Raw genomic sequence first — 21,561 nt, 5'->3', positions numbered from 1 at the left:
TTTGCCTGGAGCACCAACTCTAGCAAGTGCTAAAGGACTAATTTGTCTTCAGGGACAAATTACAAGAGGGAGAAGCAGGCTATACTATATGGATGTGGAGTAGTTGTGCATCATGGGTGGTGAGGTAAAACAGCATTCTACAATCTTCCATTGCTGGCAATGAAGACTGCTTGGGAGTGGAGATGAACAGGTTGGTATTACAGCTGGATTTAGAACACTAAATCTTCCCTTCCCCCAAAAAACTGCCCTCTTAGATGGCATGTTAGTACGGGGAGACTTTATTTTTCTTCCCTTTTTGTGATGGGAACAGCAAACTGGCTGCTTGGTGTCCTTAGCTGTGGAAACAACTGTGAGAAGGGCCTCTGTCCCAACTAGTTATCTGGCTCAACTCCCACCTCAGGCAGGAGAAACATCTGGGGGGAAGAATTAGGGGTGTGCAATTCGGGTATTCAGTGATTCAGTTCGGGACCTGAACCGAATCACCCCTGTTCTGTTTTGTGCCCGAATATGGGCCACCTGAATCACCCTTGGTGATTCGAATCTGAATCTGAATCCGAATCGATTCGGGGGTGGAAAAAGGGGCCCAGGGGCAAAATTTTGGGGTGGGGTGGTAGTGCCCAATGGGTGGAGTCTACCACCCCAATTTCAGGGGAATTGGGCAAAGGGCTGATTTTTGGGGAATTTCTGAGGTTTGTCTTATAAGGTGAAGTGTGCTAAATTGATTACTTCCTCATATTCATAGTAATTGAGAGTGTGAAAAAGTGAAAGTGGGGTCATGAGAGTTGTTGAAAAAATCTCATTTGCTATGATAGAATGAGAATTCACACCTCAGATCATAGCAAATGAGATTTTTTTCAATTAAACAACTCTCATGACCCCACTTTCACTTTTTCACTCAATTACTTCGAATGAGGAAGCAATCAATTTAGCACACTTCACCTTATGAAGACAAACCTCAGAAATTCACCAAAATTCACCCCTCTGCCCAATCACTCTGAAATTGGGGATGGGTGGTAGCCTCCACCCATTAGGCACTATCTTCCAGCCCACCCCACTCCTTTGGGGCAGATCCACTTTCTGCCCCCAATCTGCCCCAAAGACACCAAAACTTCAAATATTCCCAAAAAATCAGCCCTCTGCCCAATCCCCCTGAAATTGGGGTGGTAGCCTGCACCCATTAGGCACTACCACCCCACCCCACTCTTTTTGCCCAGATCCCATGCTATGCCCCCAAACTGCCCCAAAGTCACTAAAACTTCAAAAAATCCCCCAAAATCAACCATGAGCGGAATCACCTGAATTTTTCAGGCCCGAAATTCGGGTGATTCAGCTCGGGCCCAAAAAATATCGGGGGACATCCGGGGTGATTCGGTTCGGCCCCAAATCACCCAAAATTGCTCGTTTTGGGCACAGATCATTCTGTGCCCGGAATTTTTTACACATCCCTAGAAAGAATAACCAACACTAGTGAATAGTTAACATGTCTCTGAGGCAAACTGCCTGTTCCCCCTATCCCATAGGACTCACATGCTTAGTGGTAGTGTAGCATGGCCTTTCATTTTGATTGATTTTTACCTCACAACTGGTTGTTCTTGGTCATATTAGATTTTAACCATCCGCTTTGTACCTCATAGGGAAAAGGGTTGTTGATTTCCTTGTAAAGGCATGAGAACACAGGACTTTCATAGGTGCATGGCAAGCAGGCATTCAACAGGTGTAACTAGCTAACATGAGTGTACAAGCAGCACCATTGAATATCTGCCTGTACTTAAGTTGCTTGACAGCCAGGACTTCAATGGAGGCAGTCCTGTAAGAAACTCCACTGACTGAGTTTCTGCCTCCCATTCAGCTGTTGGACACACAAAGCAAGTAGTGCTTCAACTACAAAAATTGCTATGCTTCCACCATGTCTGGAGCTGCACTAGGCCATTTGGGGCATGCCATTTAGCACATTTTTGTTCCTTTCCACACTAGTCTTGTAGCCTGCTACACTTACCATGTTAAATAAAGTTATGGCTTGTGTTTAAACCCAAGCACTCCTGTCTATAATGCTAAGGCAGTATTTACTTTTCTTGTTCTGACCTCAGTTGTGCATATGGGATCCTTTGTTTGAAAAAGTGAGCAAATTAAAGCAAAAAGCCTTTTATTTACAGGGAGAGTTACTGTTGTGGCAGCTGTAACTGTATACTATGGATATTTATATATCACTCTTCAACCAAAGTTCCCAAAGCGGTTTACAAAGAAAAGGTTCAAAATCTAAAAAGAAACATAAGGCAGATACCAGCAACAGCCACTAGAAGAATGCTGTGCTGAGGTTTGATGGGGCCAATTGCTCTCCCCCTGCTAAATTTTAATGTGTATTTATCTTACAAATTTTAAGTGAGTTTAATTCTGTATACTACCTAGATATCTTTATACAAGACAGTATATAAATTCAATAAATAAATAATATAAGAGCATCACCACTTTAAAAGGTTTCTCTTTGCTCAGTAGTAGGCATCCAAAAAACAATTCAATGGCTCATGATTTTCACATCATGGAGCTCTGAGACCTGCTGTACAGTCTCAGACCTTGTACACCATAATCAGAACCACAGAACCACCAAACTGAAGTACTTTTTCACACAATGCATAATCAACTTGTGGAATTCTCTGCCACATGATGTGGTGACAGCCAACAACCTGGATGGCTTTAAGAGGGCTTTGGAGAACTTCATGGAGAAGAGGTCTATCATCAGCTGCTAGTCGGAGGCTACAGGCTACTCCCAGCCTCAAGGGCAGGATGCCTCTGATTACCAGTTGCAGGGGAGTGACAGCAGGAGAGAGGGCATGCCCTCAACTCCTGCCTGCAGGCTGCCAGAGGCATCTGGTGGGCCACTGTGTGAAAGAGGATGCTGGACTAGATGGGCCTTGGGCCTGATCCAGCAGGGCTGTTCTTATGGAACCACAATTTGTCTCTATTCTTGTGCTGAGCTAACAGCACACTGTATGCTCAAAGGCACATGTTGGTTGTTGTTTTTTACATTGCTGTAACACTAATCCCGCACTCTACTGTTGCATAGGAAACTGCCTTCTGTCAAGTCAGACCACCTCAGCTGACTCGCAGTGGCACCAAGATTTCAGACAGGGTTCTTTCCCAGCCCTACCTGGAGATGTCAGGGATTGATGCAGAAACCTCCTGTATGTAAAGCAGATGCTCTGCCCCTGACCTATGGCCCCATCCCTATGACTGTGATTCTGCAGGGCAGTACAATATCTAAAATTGGACAAAGTCCCACGGCATGAACATCATGACTCTCCTATCCTAGTCCAGCACTCTAACCACTATACCACACTTGTACCCTTCTATCCAGCCTCACCCCCATCCCTAGGTGTGACCAATTGGGCTGCCTACAGTTCACAATGCCAGACAGCAAGAGTGCCTCTGTGTGTGTGTGTACCCCAATACAGCATGCTCCTGGCACAGTGCACTGTGGGAAGCTGGAGGACTTTCTCCTCTCTCTGGCTCCCAGCTCTCCTGTTTGTGTGGGCACATGAGCAGCAGAGCCCTGATCAGGCTCTAGATCATTGGGTGTGGGGGGGCACACTCCTACCTCCCAACCCCCCCTCCCCACACCAATTCAGTCATGTGAATGACTTTGTCAGGCTCTATCCACTCCCTTCTCTGATGGGGCAGTACACATTTCTGGATGAATAGATGTCTCATACAAGTTGTAGTCCCATTCTTCTTCTGTTTAGCACTGTACCCCTTTAGGAAAACTTATCAGTTTGCAAATGGTAAAATAATGCAGAGTAAACTTCTGTTTCCCTGTGCTTACCCTTTTAAACAACATACCCTGCTGTAAGACTACAAGTTTTCTATTTGCCCTGTTTCTTTTGCAAAGATATAAGAGGGTCAATCCTTCCAACCGACATCCAAACAGGCATTAACAGATAAACACATGGTACACATACCCTCGGAAAACAGAAAGGCTGCACATGACAAGGGGGGAGAGAAAACGAGCCCAAAGAGGAGACCCAAGAAATAAGTGTTGCTTGCCTTTGCTACTTGTTATTCTCTAGAATTTCTCCCTCCCTCCTTTCCTAATCTCAAAATGATGGCCAATAAATTGGCACACTTCATTTTTTATTTCCCAGCAATAATTGGTGTGTCACATTTTTCACAGGACTGGGTTCAGCCCTTCTTTGGCCAACATCACCTCTAGCCCAGTTACATATTGAGTTGTGGACCCTTGGTGTAAAAGGTGGCAACCCTATATACACAGCACATCTTCCAACACATGGCACCCATTACTGTAAATGTAACATCTGGAATAACTGAGGTGGTACTTGTTTCAGAAATGGCATACTTTGCTGCTTAAAAGGCTGAGAAACTTTTGTATGCAAGAAAGAGATACACGAACTATTCTAAAGACTGAATGTGTTGAAAGTATGGTTTGAAATGGAAAAGGCAGACTATAGCAGCCAGAATGCAGTTCAACCTTTTGAAAGGCTGCTGTTCTCAAAGTCTAAATGAATATATATGCTTCCACAAAGCTGATTATAGGATTTTTATTGGAAAATAGTTACTCTCTCTTTGTATATACATACACATCACTTAGACAAAGGCAGTGCTCTATTACAGGTTCTAGCAAAATATATGAATTTACAGGATACAAACCATGAAACCTGGATCTTATTTGTTAAGGAAGCATTTTAATGTACAAATGTTTAACGAGCCAGTCTTTTTTTCCTCTTTTTGGTAACTGGTTTTTTACTTGTGTTGTCTTGTTTGGAAGAAGACTCTGTTCTGTTAAGAGGGGGGAAATCATGTGAGTGTGCACAAAAGCAAAAGCAGATCTACCTTTCTGTTGCAAGTGGATAAGGGCCTGCAACAGTGTTCCCTATAAGGCGTGCGTGTGCTCACACATTTTTTGATGTCCACTCAGCTAATTTTAGATCCTGCTCAGGTTGGATCAGGGAGGCCCCACTCTGAATGCATGCGAACACACACTGCTTTGATGATGCCAACTAGAACAAAACTGAAATGGAGCTCTGGAGACCCTGCACCATCTTGGAAGGTGTGCACAGAATGCTGGGAAATCTAGCCTTTTCCAGTGCTTTCCTCCTAAAGCTCTTAAGAGAGGGCTCCTCCCAAAACTGAGAAAAGTGGAGCACTGTGCAGAGGGCAGCACAGTGGGAAATGGCACTCACATTGAAGGTTTTTTGCCAAAGTGGCCTCCACTGAAAATTAGTGAAAATCACTGGCTTATGTGCATGCTTCCTCTGCCCCCAGAGTCAGAAATTTCCATAGGCACTACACCTAATAGTCTTGAACTTTAAAACGTTTGCTCATGGACAAGAAGCAGAAATCTATTCAAAATAAAGAAACCAATTCCTGCAACTGAACAGTACAAGTCCAGAACTATAGAATATAGAGAGAGCTCTATGTATGATTATGGGCCCTAATCTACTGCAGAAGCACCAGGATTTGTTTTCCTAATTTGTAGACTGCCCCAAACTTCCATCTTTGGGCAGAATTAACAATTATTAACACTTCATTTTTCACAAGGGTGGGGAAAGAGAAGGAAGAAAACAGTGGCCCACATGCAGACTAGTATTGCACAACAACGTTTCTGTGCAGTGCACACCAGAAATGCATAATGCAGCATCCATAAGGCATGTGATCACTGAGGCTGCTTTGCATATTTAGACAAAAGGGCTGATGACCACAATATAATCCCCAACACACCCCAATGTCAAGATTTACAAACAGTGCCTCTTTTTCATTGCTTTCCAAGTTTTAGGGAGCACTCAGGGAGTCATTGGAAGCAGCCTGTGAACTCATTTACTGTATAAGCAGTATTCCATGACCACCCCAGTTATGTGCATGGTTACCATTCCAGGTAACAGATTACCTTTTCTCCCCTTGGCATGCAAACCTGACATTTCACAAGCTGGATCAGCTCATTAAGGCCTGAGCAAAAGACATCTTACATCATCTTCCCACTGGCATTCATCACTACTGTAGTCAAGAGCCACAGACTATCCAGCTGCCTGTATGAGGAAGTGTTTCGCCACAGAGACAAACATCTAATGCTACCCGGCCCTGGTTGCTAAGCAGCATTGTGAAGGGCTGTATGTGTTGCTATTTTCCCCTGTGGCCACCACAGAAACTTTTAAAACTTTGCTCACAATTTAGGAGCAGCAGTTGAAACACCAACAGTAATATTATTAGGTTACTTGCTGTTTTATTAGGTTTGTTGATTGTATAGTTTAACTGTATTATTATTTTGACTGCAAACTTCCTTGGTCAGTCTCTAAATATAAATGTGGAACAAAAATCCCCTAATAAGAAAAGTTCCATCTTGAATATCCAAGTCTCTTTTCTGACCTAGATATTGAATCCAGCAATGCAAACCCCTCTCTGAATTGTTAGCTGCCCTTACAAAACTGGACTTGCAGGAATGAAACATCTATCATCATGTAACATGTATTTCTGTGATGAGAATTTTTGGCCTGTTCTCGCTCCCTTCAATGACTCAGGACAAGTAAGAATTCAAAACAACTTGCCTAGCAGGGCTACAGAGACTCTGTTCACAAGTCCCAAATCTTATACACTCAAGCCTTCTCCTTTCTCCCTCCCTTCCACAGTATCTATGATGTAAGCTACCCTTAAACACTTCTGCTCACCTTCCCTTATCCCAATCAATGCCTATGAGTTCATTTTTTCCTAGTCCTCCTTAATGTTCATATGCCTTAAGGGCCCCAATCTGAATGGCAAATCTTCCATGGACTAAGTCTAGCCTACAGACTTCCAAGTTAGGTCACCATGCCACACAGTTCAAAGCATGGTGCTCACCCTCTCTATACTAATTAGAGTATACACAGCCAGTTATGGAAAGATAAATTATCTCCAAGATTACCTCCTCTTTTGTGTCTCTTCCGGCTCTAGAATGATAACGTCTTCCTCTTCACTGTCAGATAACACAATTGTCTCAGCTTGAAGATACAAAAAGATAGGTTGCTTGTTGGTACACCATTTCCAAGAGCTGGTTTAGCTACCACCAGTGTTCTCTCTAACAGGGATTCCCAGATGTTGTTGATTACAACTCCCAGAATCCCCAGCTGCAATGGCTTTCACTTGGGGATTCTGGGAGTTGTAGTCAACAACATCTGGGAATCCCTGTTAGAGCGAACACTGGCTACCACAGTTGCCATGCTAAACTGGCTCAGCACTACACACCATTAGTGTCTTCTCCAAACTGCTCATCACATGGTTCTACTGCACTGGGCAGGGAGTTTCCACACCCATCCCATACCTTCCTGGCAATCACTGGGAATTGATAGGTATTTTCCATACAATTTGGAATCACATGATGAGCTGCATGTTACAGTAGCAGTGAGAGAAGACACCACAGGTATGCTGCTTCAACCAAGCACCATAAGGCATATGTTAATAAGTACACTAGCCCCAAGGTTCATCAAGTGCCAGCATATTGCTAATGAAGCCAGTTGTAGGACAACCTGTGTAACATTTCAGTCTCATAGGACACAGCGTTTTAATTAAGTTTCTGAATTATTTGGGTGGTTCTTTTAAATGCCAAATGTCAGTTTGCTACATGCTTTATTACTTCTCTTATCTTTCAAGAGCAGAGTAGTGCAGAAGACAGACAAAAATGCCGTTCAAGTACCATTCCAATCTATCCTTTGACAAACCAATTTCTGTGTTTCCATCCGTGGAAGAGCAGATAAGACAATGTAGACATTCAAGCCAGTAGCACTAATCCATACTTTCCCTAAGCCTAGCTAATTTTCTAGTATAATACTGTTCAGGTTTGTAATCAGAGAATCAACTGTGAGGATCTGGGAAGAACAATGAGCACAGTCAGAGGTGTTTTGAACATTTTCACTGCAGCCTATCATCCAGACCAGACCAATTTCAAAAAACATTTCCAGTTAGCATGTATCAAAGCAGTAAGAGACCTACAGAAATTACTATGCAACTTGAACCTGCATCTTCCTATTCCACTTTATCCATTTATCTTTTTAAAAAGCATTATTGAGGATACTAACCTTTCTGATTTTTAGTTCCAACACTAGCATCTCCCGTTTCCATATTCTGTTCTTCTGTTGTTGTAGTTTCAACTGGGGAAGCTTCATCTTCATCCTCTTCCCTTTCAGATTCTTCAAAGTCTCCCCATGAATTATCAACTCCTTCTCCAATCTGGGCTGTGCTAGGAGTCCACAACACTGCCTTTGCCAGACTATACTCATTAAGGAAAAAACTGAATTCACTGTAGTATGATGGACTTGGTGACTTAAATGGCCCTGACCTTGTGCCCCATAGCTTGGTGGAACATGTCCAATCTGTCTAGAATGCTCCACACAGCAAAGAATATGGGCTGAAGTAATCCACTATACTGGCAGAAAATGTGCAATCACCTATTTAGAGGCAGATTAAAGTTCACCTGAAACATAGCATAGTGGTGTCAATTTTAGGGCCTTTCTGCACAACAGCTTTAAGTGCAATATTGTCTAAACAGGTTATGGTGTACCTTCCAGATATCTTCTTCCCTAAAAGTTGTGCTGCTGTTGCATAAAGATAGAATATTTTCCCAACACTGGATGATCTATATTTTCTACTTGGGAAAGTGGAAGGTTTCCCCCTATAATGTATCTATTAGTTACGATGTGGCTATGCAAGCATCATGTTCACCTGCTGTGGTGTATCCGTGTTTGTGTGCTTGCTTTTTTCATATCCCTACGGGCTGTGTGCTATCCCTGATATATTAGGTGTTCATTTTGATTTTTCTCTCAAGGCTTTTCACTGAAAAACCAAGAAAAAGCAGTAGAAAGATTGCTGCCCGCTCTCAACGACCCACCACATCAGAAGTCTTCATTTGTATGTGTTCATTTTCCTTGCTGGTTGTATACTCTTCTGCTGTCAAAAGCCAGAACATGTCTCAAACCTCATTTTTTTTAAAGGTCTCCAAAAGCCATGATTTAAATCATGCAGAAAGTCTTTTGGATTCCTGTCTCCTCTTACGAGATCAACAGCATAATCCTCTCACATTGTTCTTGGGCACCCTCTTGTTTAGAAGCGTTCAGGTTGAGTGGTACAGCACATGCTAGCATTAAGGACTCAGGACCTTTGAAATGAGAATGGGAAACATGCATGTTGTTCTATAGTGGACCCTCTAGTACAAGGTTGCACAAACTTTGGCCCGCCAGCTGTTGTTGGACTACAGTTCCCATCATCCCCAGTAACAGCGGTCAACTGTCAGGGATGATGGAACTGTAGTCCCACAACAGCTAGAAGACCAAAGTTGTGCAACCCTGCAGACTGAGATTCTGTCACTCTACACACTCCCAAAAACCCAGCTCATTGTTAGACTGTAGCAACAACAAAAAAGATACACTTCTGAAGGAGGTGATGCTTTGGCAATTATTTCTTGTGCTTGCTCTTGTACATCATGAGTATCAACTGGTGCTTGTTCTATCTTAAAGGCAGTTATTCTCTGATTAGGAATAGATTCAGCAAATCCAAATTTCCCCCCTTCTTTCCTATTAAAGAAAGGAAGAAAAAGAGTTCCTTTAAAAGTCAAACTCTGCAGATGTGTCAAATCGACATGTTCCACAAAATGAAATTTGTTGCTTTCCTGATGTAATGCTTCAATATATCATTTGGGGATAAAATTTAGAGAGGAAGTCACGTCACAGTTTTGTGAGACATGTCACATGTCTAGTAAAATAAAACTGTCTTCCCCAGCTAAAAATATGTTATTTCCCTGCCAGAGGTTTTTTATTTAATTTTTTAATTTCTATACCGCTTTTCATTAAAATAATCCCAAAGCAGTTTACAGTATAATTAAAACAATGAAGTTACAATATGAATTATGAATATGATGAATATTTATATACTGCTTTTCAGCAAGAATTCCCCAAACAGTTTACATAGATATAAATAAATGAAAGTGCAAATTAAAAGTACAAATATTAAATATAAATACTTTTAGTACATATGTGGCACAGGTTTGAGGACCTAAATCAAGCAGGCTCATGTGCCTTGCACAAGCTGTACTTACAGCTATCTAACTCACAACTAGCAATGCTGGCAAAGTACAGAGTTAGGATATGCGTGCCTGTGCAACAGACTGAATTACTGAAGATCAAATTCCTTGCAAACTTATTAAGAATTTGGTCCAACTGGGTTTACAACCTGTGGCTCCCAAGCTGATCTGGCTCTATGAGTACATACTTTGTCCTCCGCTAGTATGATTCTAAGTAAATGAATAATAAAATGTGTATAATTATTTAACTAATTTGGTGGTAGTAGTATTTATTCATTCATTCATTCATTCATTCAGTTACTATGCCGCCCTTCCAAAATGGCTCAGGGAGGTTTACAATTAAAAACAAAGCAATTAAAACCAATTAACAGTTAAAACAGAGATTATAAAAACACCATAAAACAACATTAAACAATAAAAACAATTTCAAAACCCTGAAAAATGAGGTTACAACTTTAAAAACCCTTTACAACAGTTTAAAAACCCTGGAAGGCCAGGCCAAACAGATAGGTTTTAAGGGCTCTCCTAAAAATCATTAAAGAGTTCAAATTACAGATTTTTGCAGGGAGTGCATTCTACAGTCTAAGAGCGGCTACAGAGAAGGCCAAACTCTGAGTCACCACCAGACGTACTGGTGGTAACTGGAGACAGACCTCCTCAGATGACCTTAATGTGAGGTGGGGGATCATGCAGAAGAAGGTGCTCTCTAAGGTAACCTGGACCTAAGCCATTCAGGGTTTTAAAGGTAATAACCAGCACTTTGTATTTTGCCCCAAAACACATCAGCAGCCAGTGTAGCTGTTTCAAAACAGGCATAATATGATCTCTCCGAGTTGCCCCGGAGACCAATCTGGCTGCCGCATTTTGAACTAACTGAAGTTTCCGAACTATCTACAAAGGCAACCCCACATGGAGCGCATTGCAGTAGTCGAGCCTGGAGGTTACCAGCTGCTGCGCCACTGTTTTGAGGTTGTCTTCTTCAAGGAATTCTTCAATTCCTTGTCTTCTTCAAGGAGTCGAAACAGCCAAAGCTGATACAAAGCACTCCTGGCCACAGCTGCCACCTGAGATACCAGGGTGAGTCCTGGGCCCAGGAGTACTCCCAAGCTGTGGACCTGTTCCTTCCGGGGGAGTGTAACCCCATCCAGAACAGGGATATTTAACTCATCTCTCAGATTCTGAGCTCCTATAACGACCTCCGTCTTGCTTGGATTCAGGTTCAATTTGTTATGCCTCATCCAGCCCATTACTGCCTGTAGGCAGGCATTTAGGGAATGAACACCATTTCCTGATGATACAGACAAAAAGGAAAAGTAGATTTGGGAGTCATCAGCATACTGATAACACACAGCACCAAATCTCCTAATGATCTCACCCAGCGGTTTCATGTAGATATTAAAAAGCATTGGTGACAGAATGGAGCCCTGAGAGACGCCATATAACAGCTCCCATTTTGAGAAGCAACTGTCACCAAGCTCCACCATCTGGAATCTACCCAAGAGATAGGAGTGGTACTACTGCAAGGCACTGCCCCCTATCTCCAACTCCCCCAGGCAACCCAGAAGGATACTATGGTCGATGGTATAAATGCTGCCAAGAGATCCAAAAGAACCAGCAGAGTCACACTCCCTCTGTCGATTACTCGGTAGAGGTCATCCATCAGGCCGATCAAGGCTGTCTCAACCCCATAGCCCACTCTAAAGCCAGTTTGAAAGGGGTATCAGTTTCCTCCAAATCCGCCTGGATCTGGTCAGCCACCACCCTCTTGATCACCTTGCCCAACCAAGGGAGATTGGAGATTGGCCTATAACTATCCATCACTAAGGGGTCCAGGGAAGGCTTCTTAAGAAGAGGTCTAACCATTGCCTCCTTCAAACATGGAGGCACCCTACCCTCCCTCAGTGAAGCATTTATGATATTAACCAAGCCACCTGCAACAGTCTCCCTGCTAGATATAAGCAGCCAAGTTGGGTAAAGATCCAGAGAACAAGTGGTAGGCCACACCGCCCCAAGCAGCTTGTCCACATCCTCAGGAGTCACAGATTGAAAGTTTGTTATGATCACAGATCAGCATAAACTATTTTGGTAATGAGTAATCAACAGAAGAGAAGGGGTTTATTGAGAACTGCATTTGATTTTTCCTCTTATGTCAGTCACAATTAATATTGATTAGTGGTGTGTGTATGTGTATACATACAAACAGGAATGTGATGTGGTTCTCAAGATATTTCAGTAAAACACAAAAAAGTTACTATTCTTCTGTAAAAAGTTGCAGACCCCCTATAAATCTGGGCAGGGCTGATGAGAGTGGTGATGGTACATGGAAGGGGGCCTGGCTAGAGTTGCCAGAAATTTTTTTTGGCAGGGGGACAAAAAGATTTTTCACCAGGGCCTGAACCAGCTCTTGGCAGCCCTGAATCTGGGCCTGGTCTGTAATGGGCTTGTTGTGCCATGAGCCCTCCCTGTTGCCGTACAGTCATGTCTCCATTAGGTTTTAGATGCTGTTACAATGTGAATGATAGCACTGAGGGTCACCAGGCACCATGGGAAGTGTTCCTAGCGGCCTGGGATCCTTCTGGAATGTCACAGCAGACTGTAGAGCATACCAAAACCTTACCTTCCCCTTTCAGCATTGGTTGGGGGGAGATGAGAAAAGGAGAGATGGAAAGATAAAGAGGAAGAAAGAAAGCAGAAGGGGAGGGAGGGAAGAGGAGAAAGGATACTCACCATTGCACTAGTAGGTGTGGGCAGATCAGAGGGGTTTCTATTCTAAGAAAAGTTCAAAGAAGTTGTCCCAGATTTCTGACCATTTATCCAATTTATTTACTTTTAAGAGGGCCCATTTTTCACATGCCGCTAGCTCAAGCGGGTCCTGCACCCAATCCTAGAGGGATTGGGAGATTTCCACTGCCTCAATATTAACCTCTTGGCTACCAGCAAACTCTGCCATAGCCATTGTTTACAACTGGATTTTATTCCCCAGTCGGATGGGATAAACCCCAACACTACATGCAGATCCTTCAGTGTAAGAGATGAGTCCATCACTAAGTTAATTCGTATAGCAACCTCCCTCCAGAAGCCTTGCACTATGGGACATTCCCAGAACATGTGTGTTAAATTATTTTACTCAAGTCCACTTTAGATCAAACTGGAGAAGGAGAGGAACAGGAAAGCTCTCACATCACTACATGATTACCAAGTATACTTGATAACTTTCCATTTGGAGTCTGGTCCCAGAGTCAGTAATGCCCATTAACATGAAGCATTACTCACCTAACTTTACTCAGAACATTACCGCCATTATTCACAAAACTCACCTAACTTTCTGATCATTCTCCAAGGCTTTCTGAATTAGTTCTGTGATTTCTGCTACCTTAACCCCTGTTATTTTACTGCATCTCAGAACCTGTAGTAAACAAATCACTATTATTACTTAAGCAATCTCAAAGTGAAAAATATTTCTTTACAGGATGCATTTACCCAATTTCAGAAATAGCCAAGTTCTTAGAAACAGGCAAGAAGAAATCCACATGTGCTTCAAAACCCAGATGTTGAGGGGTCAAACAACAGCAAGGGGTTAAAGTGAGGGCAACATGAACTCAAAGCATATCCCAGAGGCCTTTGAACCATGGCAGACATGTTAAAAATAACTGTGGGACACTAACTACTTACACAAAATAAGACTATTTTACACCCAAATTTCAGCAAGTTGCACTGTTACCTGATCTTTTAACAGCATAATTCCACCACTGGACTGAATTGTACAAATTTCACGATGTTTATTCATGGCAATCACAAGGAGGCCATCCATTACACGTTCTTCCTGTTCACTAGGATCAACTAATAAGTAGGTCCTGAAATTATATTAAAATATACATTAAGAATTTGCCTAACAAAGCAGGATAAAGAGCCATACTATTCAACAGGCAAAGTAATACTGTATTAGGTGTATGTCTGAAATAGGTTTTAGTTATTTACATTTCACAAGTACCTACTGATAGGAATATCATAAAAATTAATCATGTCCCACCAGGCAGTGCTAGTTAATTTTTCAAATTAAGCTAGCAGACTACCTTTTTTTAAAAGAAAAATCTCTATTTTAGGGATCTCAACAACCAGCTTTCAGCCTGGGAAACAATGCTAACTTACCCTTGTTGGAAGAAAGCAAAGCTCACACAGATAGGCATATGGTGGATGCTGAGAGGGACAGGATCCCGTTCCTCAGGGGTGTACTAGAGATCCAACATACAGCATTAATTAGTCAATTGCATACACAATTAGAAAGCAGAAGATACATAACTGAGACATTTCACTGGAATAGACGCTTGAATGCTTAAAATTAAAGAAAAACCTGAAACTACCTTTTTGCAGCTTACAGCAAACAGTGTTCACATTGCTTTCATTGCTGCAACAGAATATGTTCCAACAAGATTTTTAAAAGAAGATGATTGGTAACATTATACGGTTAGATTGTCTCACAAACTCAAGCTGCTGAACTCTTTTTATTTAAACAGATGAAGCTTTCAATGTCCTATTCCCTGCTATTTTATGTATCAAGTCCAAATTAATACATGAATATCAGAAGTCCAAGATCAATAGGATATATTTTAAATGAGCCGCCTGGCTCTATTGGTATTATTGCAAAGAATTCTGCACTAAGTGTACCTTGATCTTCTGAAGCATGAGACTGCACTTAGGATCATTTAACATACATTAGTTATGCTTTAATTGCTAAGAAGTTCTGAATAGGATGTCTTGCTTTGTCACTGTTGGACCACTGGGATTCTAGTAAAAGACGACGACTGTATAAGACTGAAATCAGCCAACTCCTGTAGTAAATATCCAGTTTATTTATCCATCCAGCTATACCGCCTCAAACAATAATCTCTACACAGTGTACAAATAATTTAACACAGAATAAAATCAAACAGTTTGACAAACACACAACAAACAAAGCAATTACACAGAGTCAAAAGCCTGGCGAAAGAGATGTGTTTTTGAGGCTCTCTTTAACCACCACTAGAGAGGTCAAATTCTGCATCTCCGCAGGGAGTCCAGGGTAAGCCACTGAAATCAAAATTCTCCAGAGAAGCCAGCAGCAACCGTAAACAGATTTCTCCACTAGACCTTAAAGAGCAGTGGTGACTTTACAGAAGGTGCTTGCTTACGTATCCTGGTCCCAAGTCATTTAGGGCTTTATACAGGTGAAACTCGAAAAATTAGAATATCGTGCAAAAGTCCATTAATTTCAGTAATGCAAATTAAAAGGTGAAACTGATATATGAGATAGACTCATTACATGCAAAGCGAGATAAGTCAAGCCTTAATTTGTTATAATTGTGATGATCATGGCGTACAGCTCATGAGAACCCCAAATCCACAATCCCAGAAAATTAGATTATTACATGAAACCAATAAAACAAGGATTGTCAATAGAACAATATCGGACCTCTGAAAAGTATAAGCATGCATATATATTCAGTACTTGGTTTGGGCCCCTTATGCAGCAATTACTGCCTCAATGCGGCGTGGCATGGATGCTATCAGCCTGTGGCACTGCTGAGGTGTTATGGAAGACCAGGATGCTTCAATAGCGGCCTTCAGCAATTTTGCATTGTTTGGTCTCATGTCTCTCATCCTTCTCTTGGCAATGCCCCATAGATTCTCTATGGGGTTCAGGTCAGGCGAGTTTGCTGGCCAATCAAGCACAGTAATCCCATGGTCATTGAACCAGGTTTTGGTACTTTTGGCAGTGTGGGCAGGTGCCAAGTCCTGCTGGAAAATGAAGTCAGCATCCCCATACAGCTTGTCTGCGGAAGGAAGCATGAAGTGCTCCAAAATCTCCTGATAGACGGCTGCGTTGACCCTGGACTTAATGAAGCACAGTGGACCAACACCAGCAGATGACATGGCTCCCCAAATCAACACAGACTGTGGAAACTTCACACTGGACTTCAAGCATCTTGCATTGTGTGCCTCTCCATTCTTTCTCCAGACTCTAGGTCCTTGGTTTCCAAATGAGATGCAAAAGTTGCTCTCATCAGAAAAGAGGACTTTGGACCACTGAGCAACAGACCAGTTCTTTTTTTCTTGAGCCCAGGTAAGACGCTTCAGACGTTGTTTGTTGTTCAGGAGCGGCTTGACAAGAGGAATACGACATTTGAAGCCCATGTCCAGGATCCGTCTGTGTGTGGTGGCTCTTGATGCACTAACATCAGCCTCAGTCCACTCCTTGTGAAAGTCCCCAACACTTTTAATGGCCTTTTCCTGACAATCCTCTCCAGGCTGCGGTCATCCCTGCTGCTTGTGCACCTTTTTCTTCCACACTTTTCCCTTCTACATAATTTTCTATTAATGTGCTTTGATACAGCACTTTGGGAACATCCAACTTCTTTTGCAATTACCTTTTGAGGCTTTTCCTCCTTATGGAGGGTGTCAATGATGGTTTTCTGCACAACTGTCAAGTCAGCAGTCTTTCCCATGATTGTGATTCCTAATGAACCAGACTGAGAGACCATTTAAAGGCTCAGGAACCCTTTGCAGGTGTTATGGATTGATTCGCTGATTGGAGTGGGACACCTGGAGCCTAGACTGTTGAACCTTTTCACAATATTCTAATTTTCTGGGATTGTGGATTTGGGGTTCTCATGAGCTGTACGCCATGATCATCACAATTATTACAAATTAAGGCTTGACTTATCTCGCTTTGCATGTAATGCGTCTATCTCATATATCAGTTTCACTTTTTAATTTGCATTACTGAAATTAATGAACTTTTGCACGATATTCTAATTTTTTGAGTTTCACCTGTAGGTAAAATTACCTATATTCCATCTAGAAATTTACTGGTAGCCAGTGCAACATTTTTAAAACTGGAGTAATATGGTCTCTATGTGTTGTCCAGAGATCAACCTGGCTGCTGCATTTTGTAGTAGCTGAAGCTTCTGGACTATGTACAAAGGCAGCCCTATGTAGAATGCATTGCAAAAGCCAAGTTCCAAAGATACATACCAGAGTTACTTCTTCTCCTTGCACAGACACATCTGGCCTCCGAAAGTGGCACAACGCCACTATTGCTGCTATACTTGCAGCATCAATAATGTTTCCATTATGGTTTAACAAATGCAGATCCACACGAATTTGCCACACCTTGGAAGAAAAAAACAAGCCATTTCAGCTCTACATCAGACTTACGCTTTGCATGCATCATTTGTCATTGATAATGTTTATTTTGTTCTTGTGGTTTTTACACTGATATAACTGTTTTTATAATCATGTTAATATTCTCTAAGCCACCTATTTATTCTATGCACCTGTCACTTTCCATTCATAAATAACATTTACTTCTCATAGTAGCAATGCATTTTGATTGCTAAATAATTGTCATGCTCTGCTCTGTAATGTGCTGGCCACACATTTACCTAGTAAGTCCTTGTAAAAAAAAAACTAGAGAAAACCGGATATTGAGCAAAGCTCATGTGGATACAAACAGATGCATCTCTAGCCTCCGGTGGTTCACAAGGTGTGGCTAAAAATATGGAAAAGGATCAGCAGAAGAATTCAACATTACCTTCTCACCAGTAATCCCACACTCTGGAAAGTGACTGATATTTTAAGAGTATGCAGTTATAGGTGAAGGATACTGCAGTAGTACCTCATCAATGGGGATAAAAGTAAGTTAACAATTATCTAGGTGAAACCTTGCTACTGAAAAACCATAGTAGGTCTGAGTCTAATTTTCAGCAGAAGTCTGAATTATCTTTGCTAAATACCACAGATATAATAAGAGATAGGAATTTAGGACTGCAATCTTATGCATTATTTGGAAGTAAACCCCTTTTAACTCAGTGCACTGAATTAGGCTGCTGAAAACTAATCAGAGTTTAGCTGACTTGTCTAAACAACTATCAGTCAATATTTAAAATTACTTTAATAATGACTGTAAGAGTATAAAGAAAAAAAAATTGCTCTTCATAGCACTCAGTAGGAAGACTACAAAGAAAAAAAAAGGAAAACCCTCCAGTTCATCAAGTATGTAGAAATTAGATTGCAGAATTAGAGATTAATTGTTTTAATAAACTAGTTTGTGATTGAGAAGTATCACTTCTAAAAACATGAGAGTGGACTTCCTAGTATTAAGACTTCAGAATGAATGCACTTGCATACCTTTTCACCAGCAATGACACAGAGCGATTCAGTATCAATACACTTGGAGTTCCTTAGGCATCTTTCTAATAGTCGATTCAGTTTTACAAGAAGCTCAGACTGCCTAGAAATTTTTAGAAAAAGTTACTAACAAATGTGAAAATGGGCACAGTAATTTTCTAGTGCTACTTTTGCTTATTATAGAGGATGACAGACTCACATACCTTCCAGGCTCAAAAGCAGGTGATGCCATAGGAGAGAGCTCAAGATTAAAAAAAAGTATGCCTTCTGTTGCACGATTTGGCTTTGGGGAGACAAGTTCACATGAAACCTGTCCAAGAACTCTGCAAAACAGAACATCAACAGATTAAAAAACTCAAGCTTTTAGAAAGACACTGGAAAGTTATTCTGTTTGTTTACATTTTTAGGAAGCCTAAGGAGGACTTACTCCAGGTAAACTGCTCCTCTATGTTACAAACTGGAATTTTAAGGTAAGTAGCAGCAATTACCTCATGGCTTACAGGCAGAGTTGCAACATGGAAACTGGCATTACATTTTTATTCCCCACGAAACAAGCGATGAGGTTTATCTGTGAATTTCCCCACCTCTTTTTCTCTTGGTCCTTTCATCCACTCTCTCACATGCCTGCTATAGTGAGCAGGGCTCCAATACTAGGGATGTGCACGGAAAAGCGACGGGGCGGTTTGAAGGCAGTGGGGGTCTCCCTTTAAGAGCAGGGGAGGGTGAACTTACCCCTCCCCGTCAGCATCAGTGTTTATTAATGCCCATCGGGGCAGCAGCGTACCTCCCTGACGTCCCATTGCCGTCGTCTTCCGGATATGACCGGAAGTCACTGACATGCCTGCGCGCAGCGGCACAGGCATGCGTGCGCAATGTGTGTGTACTTGTGCCAGCGACTTCTGGACATATCTGGAAGATGAGGGCAATGGGGCAGCAGGGAGGTACGTTGCCGCCCCAATGGGCATTAATAAACACAGACACCGGCAGGGGAAAAGCGGCGGGAGGGGTAAGTGCACCCTCCCCCGCTCTTAAAGGGAGAACCCCACCGCCTCCGAACCAGCGGAACCTCCGGTTCCTCAAACCGGTTCGGAGACCCACAAAGGGCCTCCGAACCGGTTCTGTGCACATCCCTATCCAGTACACCTATTATTTCCAACTGCGGAAAGTACACTGTGCTGGAAGCAGTAGGCCGTTGAGCTGGTCAGCTATAGATGATCACATTCTGTTGCAAAATTCTAGACTCTGGAATGCTCTCCCGGTGGGTATCCGCTCCTCAGTCTCCATCAGTTTTTAGAAAGCATGTCAAATCGTGGCTTTTTACCCAGGCTTGATTATCTCCACTGCTGCTTCTTGTATTTTGTACTGTTTTTATGCTTGTGTTTAATTTTTTAAAATCAGATTTGTTTTTATATTTTTAGCTCAATATTTTAATGTGTCTTTTTTATAATCTTGTTTTTAAATTTTATTGTGAGCTGCCTTGGGATTTTCTTAATGAAAGGCGGGGTACAAATTTAACAATCAATCAATCATTAATAAATACCTGGTTTTCCCGAGCTCCACAATACAACAGCCATAGTCAGCACCAAAGGAAATGCGGATGTTTCTGTAATCATAGCACTGCCGCCCATCCAGACGCTACAAAGTCAGATTGGAGCAGTATTAGTGATGTGAAGTGAGGAACTGGGAGGAGAGCATCAGAGGTACAGAAATGGCTCTAAAAACTAACAGCAAATGGTCAAAAATTAGTTCATGCGTTTCAGTTAGCATATTCTAGTCCTCCCAAACATTAGGGCTGCCACCTTACTTCTGATTTTGAACTGTACAACAAGTCACCTTAAGTGGCGCAGCGAGGAAATGCTTGACTAACAGGCAGAAGGCTGTCGGTTCGAATCCCCACTGCTACTATATCAGGAAGCAATGATATAGGAAGATGCTGAAAGGCATCATCTCATACTGCACAGGAGGAGGCAATGGTAAACCCCTCCTATATTCTAGCAAAAAAACCCTCCACAGGGCTCTGTGGGCGCTAGGAGTCAAAATCGATTTGACGATACACTTTACCCTACAACAAGCAGAGGTCAACAGAGGGCAGCTTTCGGCATACTCCATGCCAGTAAGCATAACCTATTGACTTCTGCTTATGTAATGTTCTGCCTGTTAAAGATACAGACATCCTATCTGTAAGAAAAGAAAAAGACAGTGAAGCTCAGGAAAGATCAGCTGACCATTTCCACCCCACCCCAGCAGCTCTTCAATGTGTGCTTGAGATGGGAGGATTCTAATCTGTATTACTGGTGAATACAGAAGCAGTGGCCCGACTCTTATTCCAGGACCATTAATCTAGAGCTGGAGCTATGAGCATCAAAGTTTACTGCACACATACATGCTCCTCCAGGACAATACTAATTGAGCAAAGAGGCCCCTTTTTAAAGTGGTAGTCCTTTATTGAGCAGGGGGAGAGCAATTGGCCCTATCCAGCCCCAGCACAGCATCCCTGCAGTGGCTGTTACTAGTGTCTATCTTGTGCTTCTTTTTTTAGATTGTGAGCCCTTGGCGGACAGGGAGCCATCTTTTATTTATTTTTATTTCTCTATGTCAACCGCTTTGGGGACTTTTGTTGAAAAGCGGTATATAAATATGGAATATCAAGATCTTCCCACCAAAACACCACCACCCAACAAAGCACAAGGCAGGAACCCCCTGCGCGTCGCTTTTACAGCAAGAGCGCCCACGTGCAGACGGCGAACCAACCCTCCCACCGTTCCAGCGGCGTAGAATAGATGCCTGCAGCGTGGGTTATGCTATGTTTTATCCTATCACGCCATCTCCCTCTCGCACCTTCCGGTCCTCGATAGCCCGTAGCAAGAAGCGCTTCTCGCAGTTGGACAGCGGCGTTTCCTTCATCGCGCCCGCCGCTTCGTAAATCCCGTTTTAGAGCTAGTAGTCGCGCCCTTCCTTCTCTCTTGCCCTCGACGCAGACGTCATAGACAAGCGACGCTAATGTGAGAGCGCACGTTTAATGCGTCAGAGGGTACACAGGGTTTTTTTTTGTTTGTTTTTTTAAGGCGCTCAATCGGTGCTTCCGTTCACTTTAGCCACGAGACCGAATGTTGCAAGATCGTTGGGTGATGGGGGGCGGGGCAGGGAAATCTCGGCTAGAGAAGCTCTTTCCGCCGGTGGGAGCAGAGGCGCTTCAGGAGGAGCGTAAAGGGCTAGTTCGGAGTTTTTGGCAAACACTCCTTCATGCCCACATTCTTGGATTATTATTTTTCTTAACTTAAATTCGTTATGCATTTTTGTTTTACTTATTTTTAATATGCATTTGCGTTTCATTTGCACATTGT

The 21,561-nt window shown here is 42.4% G+C and overlaps 1 protein-coding gene across 3 annotated transcripts; it reads right to left on the bottom strand.

The window, feature by feature from the left end:
• Nucleotides 1–4,536: 4,536 nt before the first annotated feature.
• On the bottom strand, nt 4,537–21,241 carry EXOSC9 (exosome component 9). 3 transcript variants are annotated; one of them, XM_053258149.1, is made up of 12 exons: nt 21,056–21,241; nt 19,758–19,852; nt 18,421–18,540; nt 18,218–18,320; nt 17,063–17,200; nt 14,201–14,283; nt 13,773–13,905; nt 13,369–13,457; nt 9,399–9,545; nt 8,055–8,245; nt 6,905–6,980; nt 4,537–4,788 (listed from the first exon to the last, which is right to left on the bottom strand). In XM_053258149.1, exons 1-12 carry the CDS (start codon nt 21,119–21,121, stop codon nt 4,710–4,712), a joined length of 1,320 nt encoding a protein of 439 aa, XP_053114124.1. In that variant the 5' UTR covers nt 21,122–21,241; the 3' UTR covers nt 4,537–4,709. The 3 variants fall into 3 exon arrangements, with proteins under 3 accessions (XP_053114124.1, XP_053114125.1, XP_053114126.1); XM_053258150.1 differs by having other exon boundaries at nt 19,758–19,938; nt 21,056–21,205; XM_053258151.1 differs by lacking the exon at nt 19,758–19,852 and having other exon boundaries at nt 21,056–21,186.
• Between the last annotated feature and the right edge of the window lie 320 nt (nt 21,242–21,561).

Source organism: Hemicordylus capensis, chromosome 5 (genome assembly GCF_027244095.1).
Source record: "Hemicordylus capensis ecotype Gifberg chromosome 5, rHemCap1.1.pri, whole genome shotgun sequence".
Classification (NCBI taxonomy): Eukaryota; Metazoa; Chordata; class Lepidosauria; order Squamata; family Cordylidae; genus Hemicordylus; species Hemicordylus capensis.
The sequence above is the reverse complement of the archived record's forward strand: the minus strand, read 5'-3'. Positions and strand labels throughout refer to the sequence as shown.